General features: G+C 38.1%; 2 protein-coding genes across 2 annotated transcripts in view; both read right to left on the reverse strand.

Annotated features, from left to right (window-relative positions):
- The window catches only part of LOC126758939 (irregular chiasm C-roughest protein), a 724984-nt gene that overhangs the window by 608368 nt on the left and 92872 nt on the right, over positions 1-23744 (reverse strand). The window lies entirely within an intron of this gene.
- Positions 11035-13464, reverse strand: LOC126759292 (probable serine/threonine-protein kinase kinX). Its single transcript, XM_050474028.1, has 2 exons — positions 13332-13464; positions 11035-13268 (listed from the first exon to the last, which is right to left on the reverse strand). The coding sequence occupies exons 1-2, from the start codon at positions 13462-13464 to the stop codon at positions 11035-11037; spliced, it is 2367 nt and encodes a 788-aa protein (XP_050329985.1).

Consider the following 23744-nt stretch of genomic DNA (forward strand, 5'->3'; position numbering starts at 1 on the left):
CGCGCGATACCATCATATTCGTGGGTTTGGCATTCTTCAATATGAGTTGTGCATTCAATTGGCTGGCACGATTGGCATCGTTGCTGATAACGGCAGCTTGATTTTTCAATTGACTACGCAGGCGTGGCGAGTGTGGTGCACGTGAGCGCAGATATACCAAATTATTGGTGACATCGTTTTCGTCATTCAAATTATCCGCATCATCATCATCATCGGCGTTGTACTCGAAATCGTCGTCGTCATCATCGTTAACTTCAACATTATTGTTACGTACAATATCGTCATCTTCATCATCATCATCATCATCATTTGCTGCATTGGCATTGTGAGCATCGTCCTCCTCATCATCGTCCGCATCATCATTGCTGTCGGCGCTGTTTTCGACTTGTGTTTTCTTATGCGTAGCTTCTTCTTCGTCGTCGTCCTCGATCTCTACAACTTTGAAGCCCTGTACCTCATGTCCATTGCCGTTTTCACGTGGCACGGTAAGGAAGAGATACGGATGATTTGGTGCGGCGGCTGCAGCGCCCGAACGTAGTTGTTTCTGTGCAACTTGCTTTTGTTGTCCTTGGCGAGGTTCTGAGGATGTGTAGAATTGTGTTGCAGTAAGGGTTTTTAGAATTTAATTTTTTTTAGAATTGCCCGGCATCCCTACGTTAACATACTAATGTATGATCATACATGTTATGCGTCTCAATAGAATGAAGGAATTATTATTAAATCTTTTGAGAACAAATCGAAATCTACGACTTTGTAAAACTCTATCGTATCCATTGCACTAACATTCACGCACTAAAGCTATAAACTGTTGGAGCTGAGATATTTTATACATTTTTCTGAAAAAGTGTTTAAAAGTCAGACCAACCAGCTTTCAACAAAAAAGAAAAGGCTTAAATTGATATTTCATGGAAGAAAATCTATATAACTATTTCTTAGAGTCAATTTCCTTATACTGTTAGACCTACGATTACCTAATTAATAAATTTTTTCTAATTACTCTTTGCAATTTTTTCAAACAGGAAAGTCTATGCCACATCCTAATTACTTCCAAACTCTCCTTTATGACCTAAGTCGGGTTATTGATTTCACAACTAAAAAGAATTCGGACTTCCCCACCCCTGATACGCACCTGCACACACCAATGCCACAAAGAGCAGCACTGCTGCCACACTTGCTGCTGCCTTCAACATGCTGCTGTACTATCGATCTGGGCGATCAATCAATCAATCGGTTTAATTTATGATAAATATCAGACAACAAACGCGTTACCAACAAAAAGTGTCCTAATTGTAAGCAATGTCCAGCAGAACTGTAGAGAACACATTGATCGCTTTACGTTTTTATGCAAAACCCAGCTGTGAGCTAGCGGTACTGAACGAATACACAGGTAATGGCCAAGAATGGTCAAAGAACCAAATTGGTCTGCAGCGGTTGAAGCGCAGCAAGAATAAAAGAAAAATAGCAAATACATAGCTAAAGAGGCTTAGAAATGAAGAACAGCAGCAAAAAAATCAGCAAATAACCGCTGAAGAGTTTGAAAACAAATATGGCATAATAAGTGTAGAATTCTTGTTTACTCATTTGTTGGGCCAAATTTTAATGATGTGGCTGCCCTATAGAAAGCTTAGATAGCTGCTTGACATGACTGCGACTTTCGCACGCGTTCGCATGCGCCTACATGGCTTTCTTTTGTTGGACGCGATGCGTTAATGTTGACAAGGCAATGATGTGGACACGACGTGCTTTGTCTTCTCACCTCATTAGAGGCATGGCGAGGAGAAGAACATATAAATTTGTAATTAATAACATGCTAGCATGCCTGTATGTGTATGTGTAGGTGTGGTGTTGGGTAAACACTTCAACCACTCACCATCAGTAGCACAATCGTCTGGGTGATATGAAATTAAGAATTCTTTTCTGAATTTATCTCTTTTTTGCTGTGAATTTTTGGCAATTTAAATTTGGTACGCCAGTGTACGGGACATTGGTGGCTGAGCCGCTCGTTAGGCATTGCTGCTGGCATCACAATGACCACAAAATAATACGCATGATTGCTTATAACCCCGCCAGCTAGTGACTAGCAGTTCAGCGACCTCCATCAGAGTATCTAGAAATCAGGCATATAATTAATATAAATTATGTTTTACTCAATATATACATATGTATATATGTCAGGCTAACACAAAATATTATTTTACGGACATATTTATGCTAGTATATGTTGCTGCTGTTGCTGCTTTACAGAAGAAATCTTAAGCGCCAAAAAAAGATCTGCTAACAAAATACATATGTATATATTTTTCCAACGACTTAATACATACTTAAAGTGGATTCCTCAATTCATATCTAGGTATCTTTATTTTATGTTTGATGAGATGGAACTATCAAATTGAAATATTAATCCAAAAATTACTTTCTTTGAGTCAAAAGTAAAAAAGTAATTTCTCTGTTTCTTCTCGAAATTACCCTCCAAACTCGAAACAGTTGGCTTCGAATTTCGAACTTGAGCTTACTAAATATTAACTACAAAATATAAGATCGTCAAAATGTAAAAATATGAACATTATGCAAGTTTTCCTCCAAACATTTTTCATTCAAGCTTTTATGTCAGCTACAAAACATCCAAGTCTGAACATATAAATATATATTTCATAACATATATATTTTTAAACGAAAAAAAAGAAACCCCGTTAATTTCGGTTGACCCGATGCAATAATATCCCTCATATATACAAAAGATTCCTTAAATAACTTGATAACGGTCAGCTCGTATTGTATCTTCAGATATTGCACCGTTGTCTTAACAGTAACCCATGCCAAATTTCTTGAAGGAATCTCATCAATTTAAAAAATTTTCCATTGAATGATTGATTCCGATCATTTAGTTGGAATAATTGGAAAAGGACGTGTGGAAAATTTCAGGCTGATATCTCAAAATCAGATGTACTAGTTCGTGTATACAAGTTCGAATAGCAATTACCCGTCTGAAGAACAACAAAGCGGTGGGCGTCGACAAACTGATTAGACCTTATTAGTGTGGCTTAAGGCCTGGAAAATCAGCAACAGACCAGATATGCTCCAAATCTTGGAAGAGACAATTGCTTTTGTCAGCACGATATCCCCGCAAAACTAATACGGCTGTTAAAGCTGAAAAATACCAAAAGCTCCATTAGGATCGGGTAGGATCTCTCCGAGCCGTTCGATACCAAACGAAGTTTAAAACAAGGCGACTCCCTTTCGTGCGATTCTTGCTTTTTCTTCTTGGGTCTGGCAGTGAAAGAGGGCAAGAAAAATTATGTCCAGTCATCAAACAAACAGTCGTTACACTCGCGACTAGGCACGTACATCACTGTTGGCAGTCATAATTTCGAAGTCGTAGATAACTTCGTTTATTTCGGAACCAGCATCAACGCCAACAACAACGTCAGCCTCCAAATCCAACGCAAAATATCTCTTGCCAACAGGAGCTACTTCGGACTAAGTAGGCAATTGAGAAGTAAAGTACTCCGAACAAAGGCCAAACTCGACAAGTCACTCATCATCTCCGTCTGCTATATGGTGGAGATGCATGGAAGATGACCACATCTGATGAGTTAGCGTTACGAGTTTTGGTGAAAAAAGGTTCTGCAGAAGATTTATGGCCCTTTGCGCATTGGCAACAGCGGATTCCGCATTCGATGGAACGGTGGCTGGTGGCAGCGAATTAAAAGACAGTGACTACGCTGGCTAGGTCATGTCGTCTAAATGAACGAAAACACCCCAGCTCTGAAAGTTTTCGACGCAGTACCCGCCAGGGAAATCAAAGAAAGACCACCACTGCGTTGGAAAAAGCAGGGGGAGAAGGACTTGGCTCCACCTCGAATCTCTAATTGGCGTCAAACAGCGAAACAGAAGAACGACTGCCGCGCTGTTGTAAACTCAGCCTTAATCGTATAAGCGGTGTTTACGCTAATAAAGAAGAAGTTTGCGTATACACATACAGAAGAATGGTGAACAGTAAAATTCTCTAATGCGATCAGTCCTCTTAGCCGGACGTTTCCCATAACTGTATAAATTTCATAAACGCAACGTTTTCATTCTTAATTTCATACAAAAGCACTTTCTACAACCGGACATGAGTTCGTTACAACGACTGGACACGGACGCCATTTGGTAATATTTTGGTTAATTTATCTCTGAAAAAGAGACAAGATTTCGTAAAATTTGTCAAGGAAATTACAAATGTACAATTTTTAGTTCCCACTTTTTTAAATTCTTATTAATTTTTGGGGTTCTTAGACCTTTTTTTTAAGAACAATGCGTAAAATGGTCACAGCAAAAAAATGGTCTTGCGCTGATGCTGTCTGGTTCACGGTGACTCAACGGAAACTAATGCGATATTTGTCATGCATTCACTCCTCGCTGATATTGGCTCACATTTATTAGTTCAATGGAAATATAGTACTAAGTTGTAGCTTCTGACTCTAGGACTACTTTTTATACACTCGTTTTTGCCATGCCCCTATATATGCAGAGCTTCCTCGGTCGGACAAAAACCCTGCGAGAGTGAGTGGCAGATTATTGGAAATGTTTCTGTATATACTTTGCAGGGTCTGACGTTTCCTTCTAATAAATGGCCAACTTTGACTCCTTATAGCAACTTTCATATATGCTCAACTGAAAATTTTAGACACTATATTTCAGTGAAGAGTCTGGGCTGATTTCATTCGATTTTCCAAGTGAAACCATATTATATATTTAGTTTGTGTATTCCACATATTGAATGATATGCTACCCAAATTTACTTTCTACCTTTTCCTTCATGAATGCTTGAGTTATATATTTGAAAATAAAAGAAGAAGCTTGATTTTACCAAAATTTCAACTATTTTGAAGCATTGCAAAGAATGCGAATTGAAAATTTTATGAACTGAATTTGGTTCTAATCGATCGTGTATTTAGAGGAGATGTGAATTTGTTCTTCCTTTAGTCTATGCAAAATGGCATGCCGCTTTGAAAGTGAATGGCAAGCACCCTGTTTAGAAATCCATCAGCGCCGTTGACATTACCCAGAGGTAACATTGTGCGCCTCGCAGCATATTCAAGAAGCCCAAAGCTGTCAGTTTATTGACCGTTATGGCAAGTATAATGATATGTGCCTATGGCGTAGTAGTCACAGAGCTTTGATTGATTACATAATTAAGAAGTTCTATGCGAGTAATTGAAGAGTTGAAAATATTACAAAAAGAAATGAAGTGTGTACTTATACTTTTAAGGAATAATTGAATATGTTGGCGAAAGAAAAGTAATTTTTCTGTGAAGCTATTCAAGCATAAAGAGTTAAAGTTTAAAATTTAAAGTATTTCCACAAGCTGTGAAGTCTTTACTAAACAGGTTCTCAGTCAAATAAATTTCACTTCGAAAATTTTGCTTCTAAAATTAGTTGAAGTGTCTCAATGTGTAAATCTTTGCGATTAATGAAGTTTCTAAAATTTCTATGACTCAAGCTTACATACATACGAGCATATAAGCGTATTTGGAAGAAAACTAGGAAAGCGTGAGTATTAGCACGTATATGCTTTTCCAAACTTGGCTACTAAACAACGGACCAATGAAAGTTAATTTCTCCTAAGAAATAATCACTATTTTCTTCGTATTCGTATATAAAAATGCGTTTTTTATAACTTTGCTTTCCGGCGAATATAAATTAGCAATTTCTAATCATTTCGTATGCAAATATTTTTGAAAACGGTATTATACCGCACCTGCGCTCGCGAGCACTAAATATTATTTAGTTGGAATGTACCTAGTAGGAAATGTGGGACTAATGTACCGCTAGAAGTTGTGATTCGGCAGCCAAGGTGCTTTATTTAGAAAAATGGAGAACAGGTTTGTATCGCAACATTGATTGATTGATATTGAATATTGAACTTCGGAATCAGAACAAAAATTATTGATTTCAATAACTAAAAGATGTACATACCTATGATTTTGTAGTAAGAACTATATTGATGTTCTGTGGAAAGTAAGCAGTGATTGAATGTTGTACAGCCCGTCTTCTAGACTGGCAACACGCTTAATGCCAATATAACTTAAACATGGAAAAATTGGTTAACAATAATTCAACAAATCTTAATATTTACTCGAGTCAACAAAATAAATGACAAAAAATTTAAAATTTATTTTATTTTCTAGGAGACTAGACATATCTTTAATCAACGTTAGAGAAAACTCTCTGATTCAGCACACATATTTTTTCTACAAGGCTGCCGCTGTTGTAGTTGCTTTGCGCGAAATTGTCTTGTTAGTCGCTTTTTAATGATGCTGCTGCTAGTGCTGGACGTGTTCGATAAGCACTTTAACGAAAATTGATTTTTTAATTTTTATTTGCTTCAAAAGTTGAAAGTTCATCGAACCACTTGGCTTGTAGTTTTTCATTAAACACATATTACTTATATATATAATATGTTCACATATATAGTATGTATGTATGTGTACATCCATACAGAAACAAAACATATATTTATAAATAAGAGAATGTCGGTCTGCAATAAATACGCAATTCATTCATTGGACTTCAATATTTCCATATTGTGGCAATTGACTCGCACACGTTGTTGAAACCATTTTGATAGTTTATCAAAGCTGTTGAAGTGTTTTTGAGTAAACAAGTATGTTGATGACAAAGGTTTGTGAATCAGCAGTTTCTGTTGAATTGAAAAAGGGTATTAATTTCAAATTTAGCTTAATGGCACACACTGAATTAAAAAAATATCTTCTCGGTTCACGAAAGTGTAGGATTTGCGATTCCAGATCGAATACCGAAGAGAAGTAAATTTTTATACTCTCGCAACAAAGTTGCTAAGGAGAGTATTATAGTTTTATTCACATAACGGTTGTTTGTAAGTCCTGAAACTAAAAGAGTAAGATATAGGGTTATATATACTAAAGTGATCAGGGTGACGAGTAGAGTTGAAATCCGGATGTCTGTCTATCCGTCCGTCCGTGCAAGCTGTAACTTTAGTAAAAATTGAGATATCATAATGAAACTTGGTACACGTATTTCTTGGCTCCATAAGAAGGTTAAGTTCGAAAACCGAAAACCTATAAAGCGTCATAACTAAGCCATAAATAAAGATATTAAAGTGAAATTTGGCACAAAGGATCGCATTAGGGATGGGCATATTTAGACGTAATTTTTTTGGAAAAGTGGGCGTGGCTCCGCCCCCTACTAAGTTTTTTGTACATATCTCGGAAACTACTATAGCTATGTCAACCAAACTCTATAGAGTCGTTTCCTTCAGGCATTTCCATATACAGTTCAAAAATGGAAGAAATCGGATAATAACCACGCCCACCTCTCATACAAAGGTTATGTTAAAAATTACTAAAAGTGCGTTAACCGACTAACAAAAAACGTCAGAAACACTAAATTTTACGGAAGAGATGGCAGCAGGAAGCTACATCCAGGCTTTTTTTAAAACCGGAAAATGGGCGTGGCGTCGCCCACTTATGGACCAAAAACCATATCTCAGGAACTACTAAACCGATTTCAATGAAATTCGGTATATAATACTTTCTTAACACCCTGAAGACATGAAATCGGTTTACAACCACGTCCTCTTCCATTATAACGCTATTTTGAATTCCATCTGATGCCTTCTCTGTATAGTATACATTAGGAACCAATGATGATAGCGGAATAAAACTTTACACAAATACGGTATTTGAAAAATATGTAAATGACGGATAATGAAATCTCGATTATCACTTTATCATGCGAGAGTATAAAATGTTCGCTGACACCCGAACTTAGCCCTTCCTTACTTGTTTTGATACAAAGTGTCATTAATGAGCTAAGTAAAATGAAAATTAATGAAGAATATGTTGTAATGTATGGACAATTTTAAATAAGTCTTCATATCATAAAACTATCAGAACATTTATAATAAATTGTAAAGAGTGATCCCTTTCAAGGTTCCTTACTTTTTTAAAGCAAAAATACAGAAACTTCTAATTTAATGGGGATTGTTTATCATTCGAAAGAACATTCTTTGTCATTTATTTTTTGAAGATTATCTCTTCCAAATCCACCCGGTTTTGAGGTTTTGCTCCAAGGCCTGAATCGGAAACGGGATTGTACGCATAGATTTAAGCTTTACATATCTCTATATAAAAACATTGTCATATCACATGATCTTGGTGGCCAATTGACCGGCACAAAACCTGGAATTATTTGCTCACCGAAGTGTTCTCTCAACAAATCCACTGATTGTCGCGTTGTGTTGAACGAAAATGTAGCCGAAATCACGAGCTTTAATTTCAGGCATCAAATAGTCAGTTAACATAGTGCGCTAACGTTCGCCATGGACGGTTACTTTCTCACCGGCATCATTTTTGTAGAAATAAGGACCGATGACTCCACCGGCTTACAAGCCACACCAAACCATTGTATTTCTGCATAACAGCTCTTCATGTTGCTCTTCGCCCCAAATACGGCAATTTTGCTTGTTTATATACATACGAAGAAATCGTCCTCATCCCTGAATAAAATTTGACTCGAATAGCCCATAGAGCGAAGCGATGTTGTTTGGGAAGGTCGAGCTGCTTCAGTTCTTACACAAGCTGTAATTTGCACTCTTTTTAAGGTGTCGACGCAAAATGCGCCACATCGAACCAAGCCCATTGGATCAATACCAGCAACGCCCATTCAGTTATGAGAATGTTATCTTTTTTACAAAACTAATAGACTTAACGTCGGTTCTGTTTTCTCTAGACTGGATAAGGAAGCGAAGCAAATGGGTCTGGTGGTGAACAAGGGCATGACCTAATATCTCCAGCTGTCTAACAAACAGTCGTGGTACTCGCGAATTGCCTCACATGTCGCTGTTGACTGTCATAACTTCGAAGGCGTACATAATTTCGTCTACCTTGGAACCAGTATTAACATCAACAACAATGTTACTCATGCCAACAGGTCCTACTTCGGACTGGATAAGCAATTGAGAAATAAAGTCCTCTCTCGACGAATAAAGGCCAAACTCTGCAAGTCACTCATCATACCCGTTCTGCTATATGGTGCAGAAGCATGGAGGATGACAACATCTGATGAATCGGCGAAACGAGTTTTCGAAAGAAAGGTTATGCAGAAGATTTATGGTCCTTGCTAACGGCGAATATTGCATTCCATGGAACGATGAGCTGTACGAAATATACGACGACATTGACATAGTAAGCGAATTAAGAGACAGCGGCTACGCTCTGAGAGTATTCGATGCAATACCCGCCGGATGGAGCAGAGGAAGGGGAAGACTTCTGTTGGAAAGGGACCTGGCTTTGGAATCTCCAATTGGCGTCAAACAGCGAAACAGAAAAACAACCGGCGCGCTGTTGTAAACTCGGCTATAACCGCGGAAGCAGTGTCTAGGCGAAAACGCCGACGCCATCCTCCGGAATTAGCAGAGATAAAAAACACACAAAAAATCTTAGTTTCTTTCGCAAACGTCAAATGTCGTTAACCTTTTTTCTTTTAGTAGAATAACAGTTTCTCATGTAAATTGTTCGCTAGAGAGCTAGGGTCTAAATTTCTTGCAAAGATGAGTTGATCAGTGGTCGAAGGAATTTAGTAACGCTAAGAATGTGATTAATGTAGAAAGCTACTATTTTATGCTAATTTAAATACTTTAGCATAGCTAATTTGTAGAAAAACCAAAAACAAGTAGTTATTTAGAAATTTTAGGCTAACCAATCAGCTTTTACCAATTTACCCAACCTAACTTATATGTATCTGAAGAAGTCTCAGAGAAGTATTAGTTAGAAAGAGAGATATAAGCAGAGTAAAGAAGTTAGAAGAAGAACGGCGCTAAAATTTCACCGATATTTCACTCGTTATTCTTCGTCTAATTTACATAAATATGCATTTAGAAACGCCGCCTTTGAGTCCTCTTCACAACATGCGCGTCTGCTCCAAATACTTTGAGGCGATTAATACCTATCGGGGATAACGGTAAATTCGCGTCTTATTTTCATAACGAACAGGTTATGTGAAGCGTGTCAAACTCAAAATAAAGCCTGCTACCAACAACACTCTAGCCACTTGAACTCAGTTAACCTGCGCAAAATTAGTAAAATATTTACATACCTACTTAAGTAGGAAACTTGAGTATAGTATGGTAATCAGATAAACGCCGATACATATGTAGCCAACAATAAAAACGCTTAGTGGGCGCCGCTAGCAAGCTGGTTGTTGATGTTCTGATGATGATGATTGCCGCTCGAACATGGCTGACCGGCGAATATGTATTAATTAATTATTCCAAGTTATGGTGAGATTGAGCGCCAAATGCGGGCTGAAGACGACGGAGTATAAGATTTTGGTGTTTTTAGAAATTTATGCATTAATTTAAAGACTGTTTTTTGCAATTCTAATAATTTGAAGGCAATAAACTTGAATGGGGTTAGTAGGTGAATCAAAAAGAATCTTTTGATTTTATCTAACTAAGGTAAAAAACTACAAAAGAGAAGCGAAGAAGTGTTGGTTAAAGACTAAGGCTAGAGCACACATTTAAAAGATATTTTTATTGAAGCTTTGAGAGGATAAAATAATACTCAATAAATTTTTATATAATATGGTATATATAAAGAAAGTTTAATCATTTAAAATAGTCATGTTTTAGAAATCGCAAATTTCGAGAAATGGAGAAATCATTTTAACTTTAAAATTATGAATCTTTGCGAAGAGGTGAATTTAGTGAAGAGAAAGCTTCAATTCCGAGAAAATTGGTTAATTGGCTTTCGTTAATTTTTTAATCATCTTCGAAAAGAGGATTTCAAAGTATTAACCAAAAAGCCACGAGTCATATATATTGCACATATACTTATGTATATATGTATGTAGTTCCCATTTTCATCAAAAAAAACAACAGCATAATGTTTGCACTGTATTTTATTAAATAAATATTTTATCGGTTTTATTGTCGCAATAAATTATAAACTATCAATTAACTTATAATTATTTAATGCCCTAGTTAAATTAGTCTTTCGACCGCCCAACCCTTTACGCAGCCTCCACAGGTTCGTTACTCTTATTCTCCAACACTGGCACATTCGCGGGCAAAGCATCCCCTGCCGACTGCTGTTGCACTTCAACAACCGGTTCAGCTTGTACGCCTTCCGATTTCGTTTGCGGTTGCGCCTCCACAAGTGGGAGCGCCGCCGTATCTTCCTGTTGCGGTTGTGCAGTCACTTCTGGTTCGCTAATGATTTGCACTGGTATCAATTGTTCACCGTTTGCGGGCTGCACTTGGCTGTTGGAGTTCGATTCGCTAGCTTCGGGTAATTCGAGTTCACGTCCGGCTCTGCGGAACGCGTAGCGACCATGCTGTTTCAACAACTCCAGGTAGGGTGAAGCGTTGGAGCCGTAGACATAACGCGATTCGGCAAAAGCGGGTTTCACGTGACGTGTCAGACCTGGCATGTATTCACTTTCCATATTGCGCACAGATTCTGGTGCAACTTCTTCGTCGGAATTTTCTTGGGCACTATCAGCGCTGTTGGGAGCCTTCTCTACGATAGTGCCAGGGCGTATGCGTTGTGGCAGGATGGTATGTGTGGCAGTGTTGTCAGCGCTTGGCTTTATTTGAGACGCAATGATGACGGGCCTGCCAGCAGTGGTTTGAGTTGCCGAGTCGGTAGTGTGACGATCATGTGGTATTTTTGGTGGTTTGAACACATCCATTATGGAAGCTTCAGCTAGGAGAGGCACAGCTTCGGCGGTGATGACTGGTTGCTTCTTACGTTTCAAGCTTTGGTTCTGCATTGTTTGCAGGGCGCTGGCTGGTATGTTGAGAATAAGTGGTTGGGTTTGAATACCTTCGGTTACCGAGTGCAATTGATCGGGTGGTGCGATGCCCAATTGTGACCAAGGAATGGTTATGTATTGGGTGGGTGCATTTTTGCGTTTAACTGGCACACTCAAAGGCGGTTGTGGGAATTTCGTAGCACTTTGTTTAAGTTGTTGCACTTGAGGGTTGATCAATTGGAGATCGTCAGCATTCAAAAGTTCAGGCGCCAAGTAGACAGTTTGTCCATTGCGATTAACCAAGAGAGTGGTCGGTTGCCGCCGGTTTTGCTTATTGCCCGACTGCTTTGTGGACTTACGTACTAAGGCGCCAACCTCTGCGGGTGTACGACCGCCGGTCAGCTGACGTAGCTGGTTTATTATATTTTCCTGGCCGCGTTGAAAAAAATTTGCTTCACTTTGAGAACGTTTGGTTGAGGGACGTCCGTTCTGGCTGCGAAAGTAGAATTTCTGGTCAACATCATCTTCTTCAACCTCTTCGCTTTCAATGGGTTTTGGTACGCGACGCACAATGAAGCGTTGGTTGCCAACATTTAGGCGACGTCGTTGTTGTTGCTGAAGACGGCGTTTGTTGTTGTTTTGCGTACGGCGTACGCTTGATTGTTGCACATTGTCATCTTCTTCTTCAACCTCTACATTTACATCATCTTCCAGTTCTTCGTCATCGTCATGTTCAGCTGATGCTTCATCGTCATCATCCTCTTCTTCATCGGAGAAATCATCAATTACGACTGGACGGCGACGACGCTTTTGTTGGGGCCGCTTTTGTTGTGGACGACGCACTGGACGAATGTCTTCCTCTTCCACATCATCGAGATCTTCTTGGTCACGAATTGGTTTTCGTTTGGTTTGCTGATTTTTGTTGTTTCTACGTTTGTTCTTCTTTTTGTTGACTTGCTCAAACTCAACATCATCGAAATCTTCATCATCCTCTTCATCCGATTCGAAGTTCACATTGTTGTTGTTATGAAAACGTTGCGGGCGATTGTCATTCGTGATTGCAATAAGTGGTCGACGAGTCGAACCTCTGTGCTGTACACGGACCACCACATCAGGACGTTGTGTTGTGGTGGTTGAAGTAGTCGTGCTGGTCGTGGTGGACTCACGTACAGGGGAATCTACCAAACCAGGTAATTGTATGCGATCGGTTAACCAACCACTAACGGACCCAGCCAGATTCGACACTGAAGACGAGACCTGTGAACCCAAGCCTTGACCGGCATTGAAGCCGAACAGTGTCCAGGGTGAAGGTGTCGTTGACGAAGCGCCATCGGCTTGCTTACCAGCCACATCTTCTTCTGGGGCACGAGGTTTGAAAGCGATCAAAGGATGAATTATAAAGTCTGCGACGGTATGAGGCTGGACATTTTGTGACTGTTCACTTTTCAAGGCGGCTGGTGGACGTTCAGTTGATGTTTTGAGTTCAGTGTCTGTGAATATATATTCTCTTTTTGATGTCCATAATTTCTAATTGAACAGCATAAGTTACTCACCAATAACCGCAAGGTCGGCAACAGGTGACTCAGTGGAATCTTCCATCCGAGCTTCCATTTTCATTTCGGCTGCCATGACGCTCATAACTAGCGCCGAAGCCATTACGGCGAAAATTGTGTACTTGGCGTACATGTTTTGTGAGTTAAAGGCTCTATCAGGCCAATCCTCTAAGCTGGTGGATCACCACAAGATAAACACTTTCTACTGCGTTTAAACTCAATAAAGTCAAACTATTTCACTTTTTTCGTAAATAAAACAGGTATTCGAATAATCTCACTTGAAAGCCAAGTCTCAACTTCGTAATATCGCCTAACACTTCTTTTGACAATCGCAACTTTTCACCAACTGGTCGAACGCTCGCATCAACATGAGCTTTTTATGTGACGCTCAACAGTGTTGTTGTTGCGCGCACTGTCAGCGCAATTTCGCTGTTGGCGTTGATTCGCAGCTTTCCGTGTGTTTCCGTGTTCGCCAACTTGTTTACAACGTCTTCCCTTAATTATGTTACATAGCGGAGAATTTGCGAGTGGGTACCTCGCTTTGTCCCACATTGTAACGTTGCTAAGAGTGTTCTGTGCTTGATGTGTGTGTGAGTCTGTTAGTTATTTAAGTTGAAGTGGCCTTAACCCTCTGGTGGACATTTATAATCGGATTTTTGAAGGCTGATGTAAAACACAATGTAGAATAATAAGGACGCAAAATATACGACGGAGTAAAGAAATGCTGTTCTGTACTCGTATACTGGTTCTGTAACTAGTTATGGCTAGAAACTTATGAAGTGTATTTGAAATCGGCAAAGAAAAAATCAGATACGGAAGAACTAGCAAAATGAGATGTCAAAAATCTATCTTTATCTTACCCCTGAGTTATTCTGTAAACTCATCTGCGGATTCTCTAATGAAATTACTATTATTTCTTTAAAGGAATATTCAAAGTTGCTAAATCTAGACAATAATGAGCACTCAGCTCCGAGAAAAAATATTCAAAAACCTAGTGAAATTGATTGACGAGTTTAATGTTGTCAATTTTATGTCTCTCATATGTTTCTATGTGTTTCGATGGCTCCGAGATTCGCAAACCGGATCGAGTAAGGGATTGCAGCAAGAAGCAGCTATATATTGGAGAAAAATCATCCGGACCAGCTAAACGACCGAAGAGAAAGGTCAGGCTTGATCTGTAGAAACTCTCCGCATCCAGGGTGGCAGGGCAGCCAAAAGGATATCCAAAAAGCACTCATTGACCGGAACAACCAAATGACTCAAGAGCAGTGGAAAGTGGTGGAGCTGATGTTGCTAATTGCGCTCTTAGAAAAAATTAAATGCGGCCAGCGTACGTCTATGGCAACTTTCGATGGTGTGGCCTTACTGGGGTCATAATCCTAAAATGTAGTGACGACGCTGCTATGGGTAAAGGAAGTGGTTGCGAACCTACAAAGCATGTAGGAGGAAGCCGTTCTGGAGATAGTGGGCACTAGCTGCATACCGATCATTCCAAAAGTGAATCATACGCCGCGCGGTAAAACCGGAGAATGCACTACGGGTTCTCGAAAAACGAAATTCTGATATGCTGACGAAAGACTAGAGGGTGATCAAGATACCTAAATCCGTCATTTTATACAAAAGGTTCGAGAAAACAGCGTAGGTTGTAAGAATTACTCAGAGCTAGATCTCCGGCGACACTTCAAGCATCAAAAATAGTAGAAACAATTAAAGAAAGATTATATACCAAGAGAACCAGGCGGCATTTAAGGAAATAATCTTTCAACGCATTACGGCAGGGAATGTCCTTAGAAGCAGGGAGGCAGTAGAAGTGGTAACTGCCGGAAAGCGACTGCAACTATACTAGGTTCCAGGCCTATGAGAGTCATGGGATGGCCAAAAATTATGAATAGTGACATTTTCGAAAGAGCTTCGAAAACTGCACCACAAATAAGAGGGTTAAGATTTGTCATATAATATTTTGTATTAAATACAGAAGTTAGAAACTGAATTTCTGTATAGCCGTGTCACTCAACTTCCCAAATAAGCAGCCAAAGTGTGTTTAAAATAAGCAAACAAAAATTTGTTGCCTAAAGTGCTTCTTAATTTACATAATATCATTTGTGGAAAATAGAAATTGGATAGTACGCTATTTAATTGGGCCATTAAAATGCTCATACATATATACTTTGCTCAGATATCATTAATTATACAATTGTCCAAAATTAGCTGCGAAAATGATGGATGGTGGGCGGCCAGTTTTCACACTTTGGCGAACTTTGTTGGCATGGAGATGACCGATGGTCGAAAAAATAAAGCATCATTCAAACCTCTGCTGCCCGCCCAACATGGCAGTTCTATCACAACTGTATACTTAATATATACACCAAATACGAGTATATTAGTTATTCACTAACTTCTAGCAACAATTTCTCCTTCCTCACGAGCTTAACTTTCTTTCATTTGGACTTCCTCTGCAAACTAAACCAGTTGGAAAGTGTTCACTGCGAATTTTAACGAAAGGGAGAGTGCTTAGAGGTGAATTTATTTGACTGCTAAGTGCATGTATGTGTGTGCTACATATGTGCATTTGTATAAGTGTATATTATATATTTGTAGGCCATTTTTTAATCTGCATTACAAATAAGAAAATAAACCATTTAATGAAAGTTAATCTGATCTGATGTTTTGAATTTATTTCCTGTTATGTTGTTTACTTTCACACATGGGAAGAATAATATCATATATATGTACATATGTATATGATTGTAAACTTTAAGGGGGTATTCTGGTCTAGAAGCATGAATGTCAGGTAATTTTTAAAGTGTCAAAAGGCAATTTATATTTTTACTATCCATTTTTTATTAGTTATTTGTTCATTTTAGAAGAGTACAGAAAAAAATTAAAAACTAAAAAAAGTAAAAAATTTCAAAAAATATGAGCTGACGAAGTGGGGGGTCTCTAAAACTTTCCACGTGACCATACCCATGATTTCAACCCTCCTAGTTATCTGAAACCAAAAACAAACAAGTAAAGAAGGGTTAAGTTCAGGTGTCACCGAACATTTTATACTCTCGCATGATAAAGTGATAATCATTATCCGTCATTGACATATTTTTCAAATACCGTATTTGTGTAAAGTTTTATTCCGCTATCATCATTGGTTCCTAATGTATATATTATACAGAGAATGCATCAGATGGAATTCAAAATAGCGTTATATTGGAAGAAGGCGTGATTGTGAACCGATTTCACCCATATTTTGTACATGTCATCAGGGTGTTAAGAAAATATTATATACCGAATTTCATTGAAATCGGTGGAGTAGTTCCTGAGATATGGTTTTTGGTTCATAAGTGGGCGGCGCCACGCCCATTTTCAATTTTTAAAAAAAGCCTGGGTGCAGCTTCCTTCTGCCACTTCTTCCGTAAAATTTAGTGCTTCTGACGTTTTTTGTTAGTCGGTTATCGCACTTTTAGTGATTTTCAACATAACCTTTGTACGGGAGGTGGGCGTGGTTATTATACGATTTCTTCCATTTTTGAACTGTGTATGGAAATGCCTGAAGGAAACGACTTTATAAAGTTTGGTTGACATAGCTTTAGTAGTTTCCGAGATATGTACAAAAAACTTAGTAGGGGGCGGAGCTACGCCCACTTTTCCAAAATAATTACGTCCAAATATGCCCATCCTTAATGCGATCCTTTGTGCCGAATTTCACTTTATTATCTTTATTTATGGCTTAGTAATGACACTTTATAGGTTTTCGGTTTTTGCCGTTTTGTGGGCGTGGCAGTAAGCCGATTTTGCCCATCTTCGAACTTAACCTTCTTATGGAGCCAAGAAATACGTGCACCAAGTTTCATCATGATATCTCAATTTTTACTCAAGTTACAGCTTGCACGGACGGACGGACGGACAGACGGACGGACGGACAGACAGACATCCGGATTTCAACTCCACTCGTCACCCTGATCACTTTGGTATATATAACCCTATATCTAACTCTTTTAGTTTTAGGACTTACAAACAACCGTTATGTGAACAAACTATAATACTCTCCTTAGCAATTTTGTTGCGAGAGTATAAAAAGATTATTAATCTAGAATAATGTTGCAATGGCCGGAACTACGGAAAAGTGGGAAAAAATTTTTTCACAAAATGGCGACTGCCTGAAAAAAAAGTTTTTTTGGATCACTTTTTTTGACTATTTCGAATTTTTTAAAAATAATAAAAAGAAAAATTTGGGGATGGGGCTAGTTCCAACCATAGACAAGCCTATAAAGAAGGCTCTATAAAAATTTTCAAGTAAATCGGTCCAGTAGAACCTGAGAAATCGTGGGTATCGTTCCGAAAAAGTCAGTTTTGAGAAAAACGCGTTTAAAGTTTCGCGTAAAGTCTTTTGTTCGATTAGTTCCGGCCGAACCAGTTTGGATGCCGGGTCAGAAAAATGCCTATATCTCCGAAAATAATTTAAATTTTGAAAAATCCTCTTGTTCGCATATTCTTGAATAGTTTAACTTTGAAAATTTAAAAAATAGATTTTTTTAAATTTCTAGACCAGAATACCCCCTTAACACTGTGCGACAAAGTATGCGAAATTACAAAATTGAAAGCCGTACACATATTTTACCAGCAGTGACTTTATGCTAAAATATCAGTTTGTACCTTAGTCGAATTGGTAGAACAGTGGTCTAGATGAGCGTAATCGGAACGTTGCGATCCCTACAAAACGCTATTAACTGTAATCGTACAAAGAGCCAACTAAGCTCCAAATTAAGCTAAAAACTTCAACAAATTGCATTAAGTAGGGGCACCTGTGGTTTGAAAATTTTAAATACGCCAAAAACGCTAGATTTCACACTCTATGTATATGGAGCAAATTGGACACATCCACCGATTATAACCATATTCAGAACATAATACTATCCTGAAAATGTTATATTACGGATTGAAAAAATAATATTTTCCTGATAATGGTATATCGAATTGAGTAGAATCGGTCAAAATTTTATCTTCTTTATACCTAATATAAAGATTTTCGAAAATCCAGTTGCCTATATATAGCATGTATGGGTTAATAACTATTGGCATATAACTATATAACTAATATAACGATTTTCAAACATCCGGTTGACCTTACGGCTTGTGCATTTGGCAGTATGTGAGTAAAAATGGATAAAATTGTCTAAATTCGGATAGTAGCTCCCGAATACCAAATATAAGAATTCAATTTCGGGTTGATTTATATATGTAGTTATCGGTTAATAGTACATAAACATAAAAGGCATATTAAGAAAATTATGCAACTCACACACAACTGTATCGTAAAGTGTAACATTTTTGTTGTTTTACACGCCTACAACGTTTTGAAATACGAACGCTATTTGTGTTGTTTACGGTAACTTAAAATATTCTTCCCGACCAGAAAATGGAATTTAATTACTCTCTTATATAGAATACTTATTTTTTATAACTTTCGACGTAGATTAACTCATCAAGAGTGCACAAATGAATTAACTAATTTTTTGACTTTTTGAGGACCAATGTTTATCGATGGTACGGTGAATTCAATCGTCGTAGATAAATCCAAATCGAATTTCGGAAAGGTCTGCAAAAGCATTTGTTGTTACGGAACTATTGATGCTGTGCGTAAACCGATATTAAAAGATCGTCATGTGACAACTATGGGCATTAATGGAACATACATTCAATATTGCGTGAATATTTGACTGTAACAAAAATTTGTTCACGTTGGTTCCCATACAATTTGTTTCAAAAAAGACTCGGGCCGATTATTCGAGAGTAATGTTAACAAAATACGAGAGCTGTGCTTCGAAACACGGTTGACTGTATGGATGTTTCAAGATAAACCGAGTACAATAAAAGTGGTTCGACAACGAAGCACTTCCAATGGCTTCCTGTTTTTTTTTCCGGAAAAACTGAACGTGTCGCAATCTGGCCAATAGATAACGCAGAACAATAAACACTGAGGGGTGCACTACAATTTTTGTGTCAGTTGTCTTTAAAGAAATAGGGAAACCAAAAGGAACGCTCTCCACAATGCCAATGCTAGCTCTCACACATCGTCTGAAACATTTGACGAGTCATTCTTCGCATAGTGATGACAAGGCTCCGAATGGTTTCTTTTTATGGACGTACAGAAAAAATAAACTAGAGGTTAATGTTTGTCGACACCTGAAAAAGCGGTTGATGCGTTCAGAAGGCATGTTTTGGAGATACCTCAATCAATTGCTTCGAGGATTGCTTTAAATGCATGCAAAGGGGTGAAGATTTTAATGGAGAAGAAAGAATAAAGCCATTTTCGTTGATTAATACTCGTTATTGTTCTCGAATCCCGAAATATAAAGGGCAAGTATACTTTAGTAATGGAGTAAGGTTAGTCCAATGAGTCTAGGTCTTCCCATAGACACAATAAACGCGATCCCATGCTATATATAATATAAAAAATTTTGCAACATCTTGCTACAGAGCATAATTGTTTTTGTTACCTAAGGGTTCTTTTTATCACACAAAACTAATCGAGATAGACATGGTATTATATAAATGAGCAGAATGAAGAAAAGAGTTCGATTCCGAGTGACTGTCAGCCCGTGCAAGCGGTAACTTGAGTCATAATTGACATATTTTATTAAAACTTCGTTAACGGGGTTCCTGGAAAAAAATGAAGACGAGTTCGTAGATGGACGAAATCGGACCACTGCCATTCCCACGAAAGAAGGAAAGGCAATAACTAAGCACCTAAAATATAGAATTGCAATTTGTCAGAGTGGATCGCAGTAGCGAGAGGCACCTGTGGGTAAACATTTTTGAAACAATGGACGTAACTTCGCCCTGTTCTTGCTTCAATGGACCTTTCTCCTAAACCTCTAAAACTACAATAACCAAATTTACTCACTACCAATTCTATTTGTCAAGTATATGTTTATATGTAAAATATATCCAGGTGTCTTTGTAGTCATATTTTTTTCATTGTGTTGAAGGAATCAAATTTTGCACCGAAAAGTGATGATTTGCGGAAAGGATTAATTTTTTGTTTCCATTTGAAGAAAGTGCTGCAGAGACGCATCGAATGCTTGTCGAGGCATATGGTGATCATGCTTTATCAGACAACACACAAAACATGGTTTCAACAGTTCAGAGATAATGATTTAAAGAACGCCAAACTGCAAGCAATACTGGATGAAGATGATATTTCGAGTCAAAAGCAAATGGCAACCATGCTATTTATTGCACCACAAACAATTTCGGACCGCAGCTATGGGCAAGATCCAAAGATGCGGAAAGTGGGTGCCACATTAATTGAATGAAAGACAAATGGAAATCCGAAAAAACACATATGAAATGCTGCTTTAAAGACACGAAAGATAATCCGTTTTGCATCGAATTGTCACTGACAAAAAAAAAATGGATTATTCGAAACGGAGAAAATCATGGGTTAATCCACATCAACAAACCTGCAAAAACAGATCGATAGCAATGCTCTGTGTTTGGTGTGTACCCGAAAGGTTTGGTATATCATAAGCTTCCAAAGCCTGGTGAAACTGTCGCTACAGACAACAAATGATCAATTTGAATCATGCATTGATCGAAAAACGACCAGAATGGACTAGAAGACACGGCAAAGTAATTTTGTTACGCGATAATGTACCTGCACACAAAGGAAAACCGGTTCAAGATACAGTCAAAGTACGAAGATAGTCAAAATGTGTAAAAAGCAATTGTCAATACTTGAATATCTTTTTTTTACTTGTTGCCATTAAAAATTAGTATTTAATTTTCACAAAAAACGTTCATTTAATACCAGTACAACGTACTTTTTGATTTTCATACCCTGAAGAGGGTATATAAAGTTTGCCTCGAAATTCGGAACACACAGAAGGAATTGTCAGAGACCCTTTAATATGCATATAAATATCCAAATTTGATCAGCGTGACGAGCCGAATCGATTTAGACATATCCCTCTCTGTGTATACAAAAAAAGGTCAATTTAAAGTCACGAAAAGTTCTTCAAGAGTGTTACATGGTGATTTTTGTCGTCGCTTTCACTACCTTGTGACTCGGTGCATTGTCTCGGTAAAACAGCACTTTCTTGATCTCCAAATGCCGCCGATTTCATCCAACAAACGGTTCCTTTTCCAAGGTAGTCAATAAAATTTATTCCATGCGCATCCCAAGAAAAAAACGTCATAACCTTTTTAGCCGACTGTTGCGATATCCACGCTTTAGAACGGGTTTATCGTGTGCAGTCCGCTCGGATGATTGTCGATTGGACTTCGAAGTGAAACAATGGGTTCATGTTTCATCCATTGTCACATATCGACGCTTGAACAACTCCACTGCTCCGAATCATCAACTGGTCGTTGGTTTTGGTCAAAAGTGGGCACGCGCGGCACAAAGCTTTCTTATACCGAAATATTCATGAAGATACAATGTAAACATTCAGTTGATATCTTTAGAGTGCCTGCAATATCGAACAATTTTACTTTACAGTCATCCAAATTTATTCTGTGGACTCTTTTGATGTTTTCGTCGGTAACAACCTCTTTTGGGCATCCAATGCATTGTGTTCATTTCACCACGTCTACCTAAACTTAGCATATCAAGCCTTGATGATTGATTTCCTTGGGCAGTGTGCAGACTCTCCTCATTAAGGCAAGTTTCCGCTTCAACTGTATTTTCCCCCTTCAAAACGCAGTATTTTATCAATAATAAGTTATTAGCATATAGCTGCCATACAAACCGAACGATCAAACTCAAGTCCTCGCATGGAAAACTTTTTTCTATGTGCAATCTCCGAAAAAATTCTTCAGATCGAAACCATAACATTTAGTTACCATGCAAACCTACCGTTTAAAGTTAAGTTCTTATAAGGAAAACTTGAACGGCTGAAGTTAATGCTTTTTCTTGTTTTTATTTTTTTTATTTTATTTTATAATTTTCTATCAATACTGATTGAGTATTCGCATGTTTTTGCAAATCACGAAATCTCTTTCCGTTCAACGCAGATAATATGCAACTATGTTGGGTGCTAATTAAAGATTTGGCCGAAAGCGCGAACGAAATAAAACTTTTGCCAAAATAATATTTTTTGACGTGTTAATGACTTAATAATTGACTTCACCGGAGGGTGACGAGCTCCAACGAGTCGCATAAGTGTGAAAGTGGCGCTCTGTTACGCACCCACGAGGTGCCGGTCTGGGGGCAGCTTCGTGCTGAGCTAGCTAGCTGAAAAAGTCACTTGGTGATGTGAACTTGTGACATTGAAGAATTGTTGATTTGTTCAGCCCTGTAGCTGATTTATGCGCATCACTAGCCTGAATAGTGCTTACTACCATGAACACTTAGCGGTAAAATCAAGCAATCTTTGTTTGACTTTTGGTATAATTAATTATATGAACATATGCTTATGGGTGTATTCAAATGTGTATAAATTAAGCGGTGCTTCTCTTCAGAAACGAAAAAGATACGAAAATCACACAAAATTCTATGGCTTAACTAATTTTAATGCGAATTTCTCTTATTTTAGGTCAATAATTTATTCTTGTAGTATAATTTTTAATTAAGTGGTATTTTCCACGTTTCTCTTGTAAAAAGTTAATTTCATGTGTTTTATGTATTTGAGTCAACGCTTGACCCAATTACGTATCGTCTATGGTTTGTTCGCTTTTATCGCATATAATCGCTTGTGCATATGTTTACAAACATACATATATGTTACATATGTATGTATGTATATAAATATGTATGTGTTCTTATATTATTTATTGGCGACAATACGTTGACTTTCATAACTGCAACTTTAATGCCAAGCTACCTAGCAGAAGTAGCCACTGTTGCCATTTGTGCTTGGCGAAAAATGTATGTATGTAAGTGGCAACTCCCGATAACAGCCACTTTTACGCTGTTGAAACGCAAAATATGCGTTTCCGCTAGTTTCGTCTGCTGTTGCAGGGCCAACTGTCTCATTAAAGCTGGTCAACGACTTAAGCTGGAGCGCCAGCCAACACCTAGATTTGGCAAGTGCCATTCTTTACTGCACAACGGTACAAGGTGTTTTGTTTCACAGCATTGCTTTTGTCATTTTAAGCGCGCATTTTGCATATTTTTCCACCGACACATAAATTAACACAATTTTGCGTATAAAAATTAGCATTTCCCTAATTTCTTTCAGCATTCTCGCATTTGATAGCGCGATATGTAGATTCATATATGTCTGTATGTAAGGCATCGCCTTAGAAATTTCATGTCTAATTATTAATATTTCGCTCGTGATTGTGGCGCTGCTCTTGATTGTGGCGTTGCTCTGTTGTTGCTTTGCAACTGAAACTATCAGCGGAACACACACATACATACGTAAAACTAAACGACTCAACAGAACTGTGAAGCCCCAACTGTAGATTTACAGACAG

Source organism: Bactrocera neohumeralis, chromosome 5, assembly GCF_024586455.1.
Source record: "Bactrocera neohumeralis isolate Rockhampton chromosome 5, APGP_CSIRO_Bneo_wtdbg2-racon-allhic-juicebox.fasta_v2, whole genome shotgun sequence".
NCBI lineage: Eukaryota > Metazoa > Arthropoda > Insecta > Diptera > Tephritidae > Bactrocera > Bactrocera neohumeralis.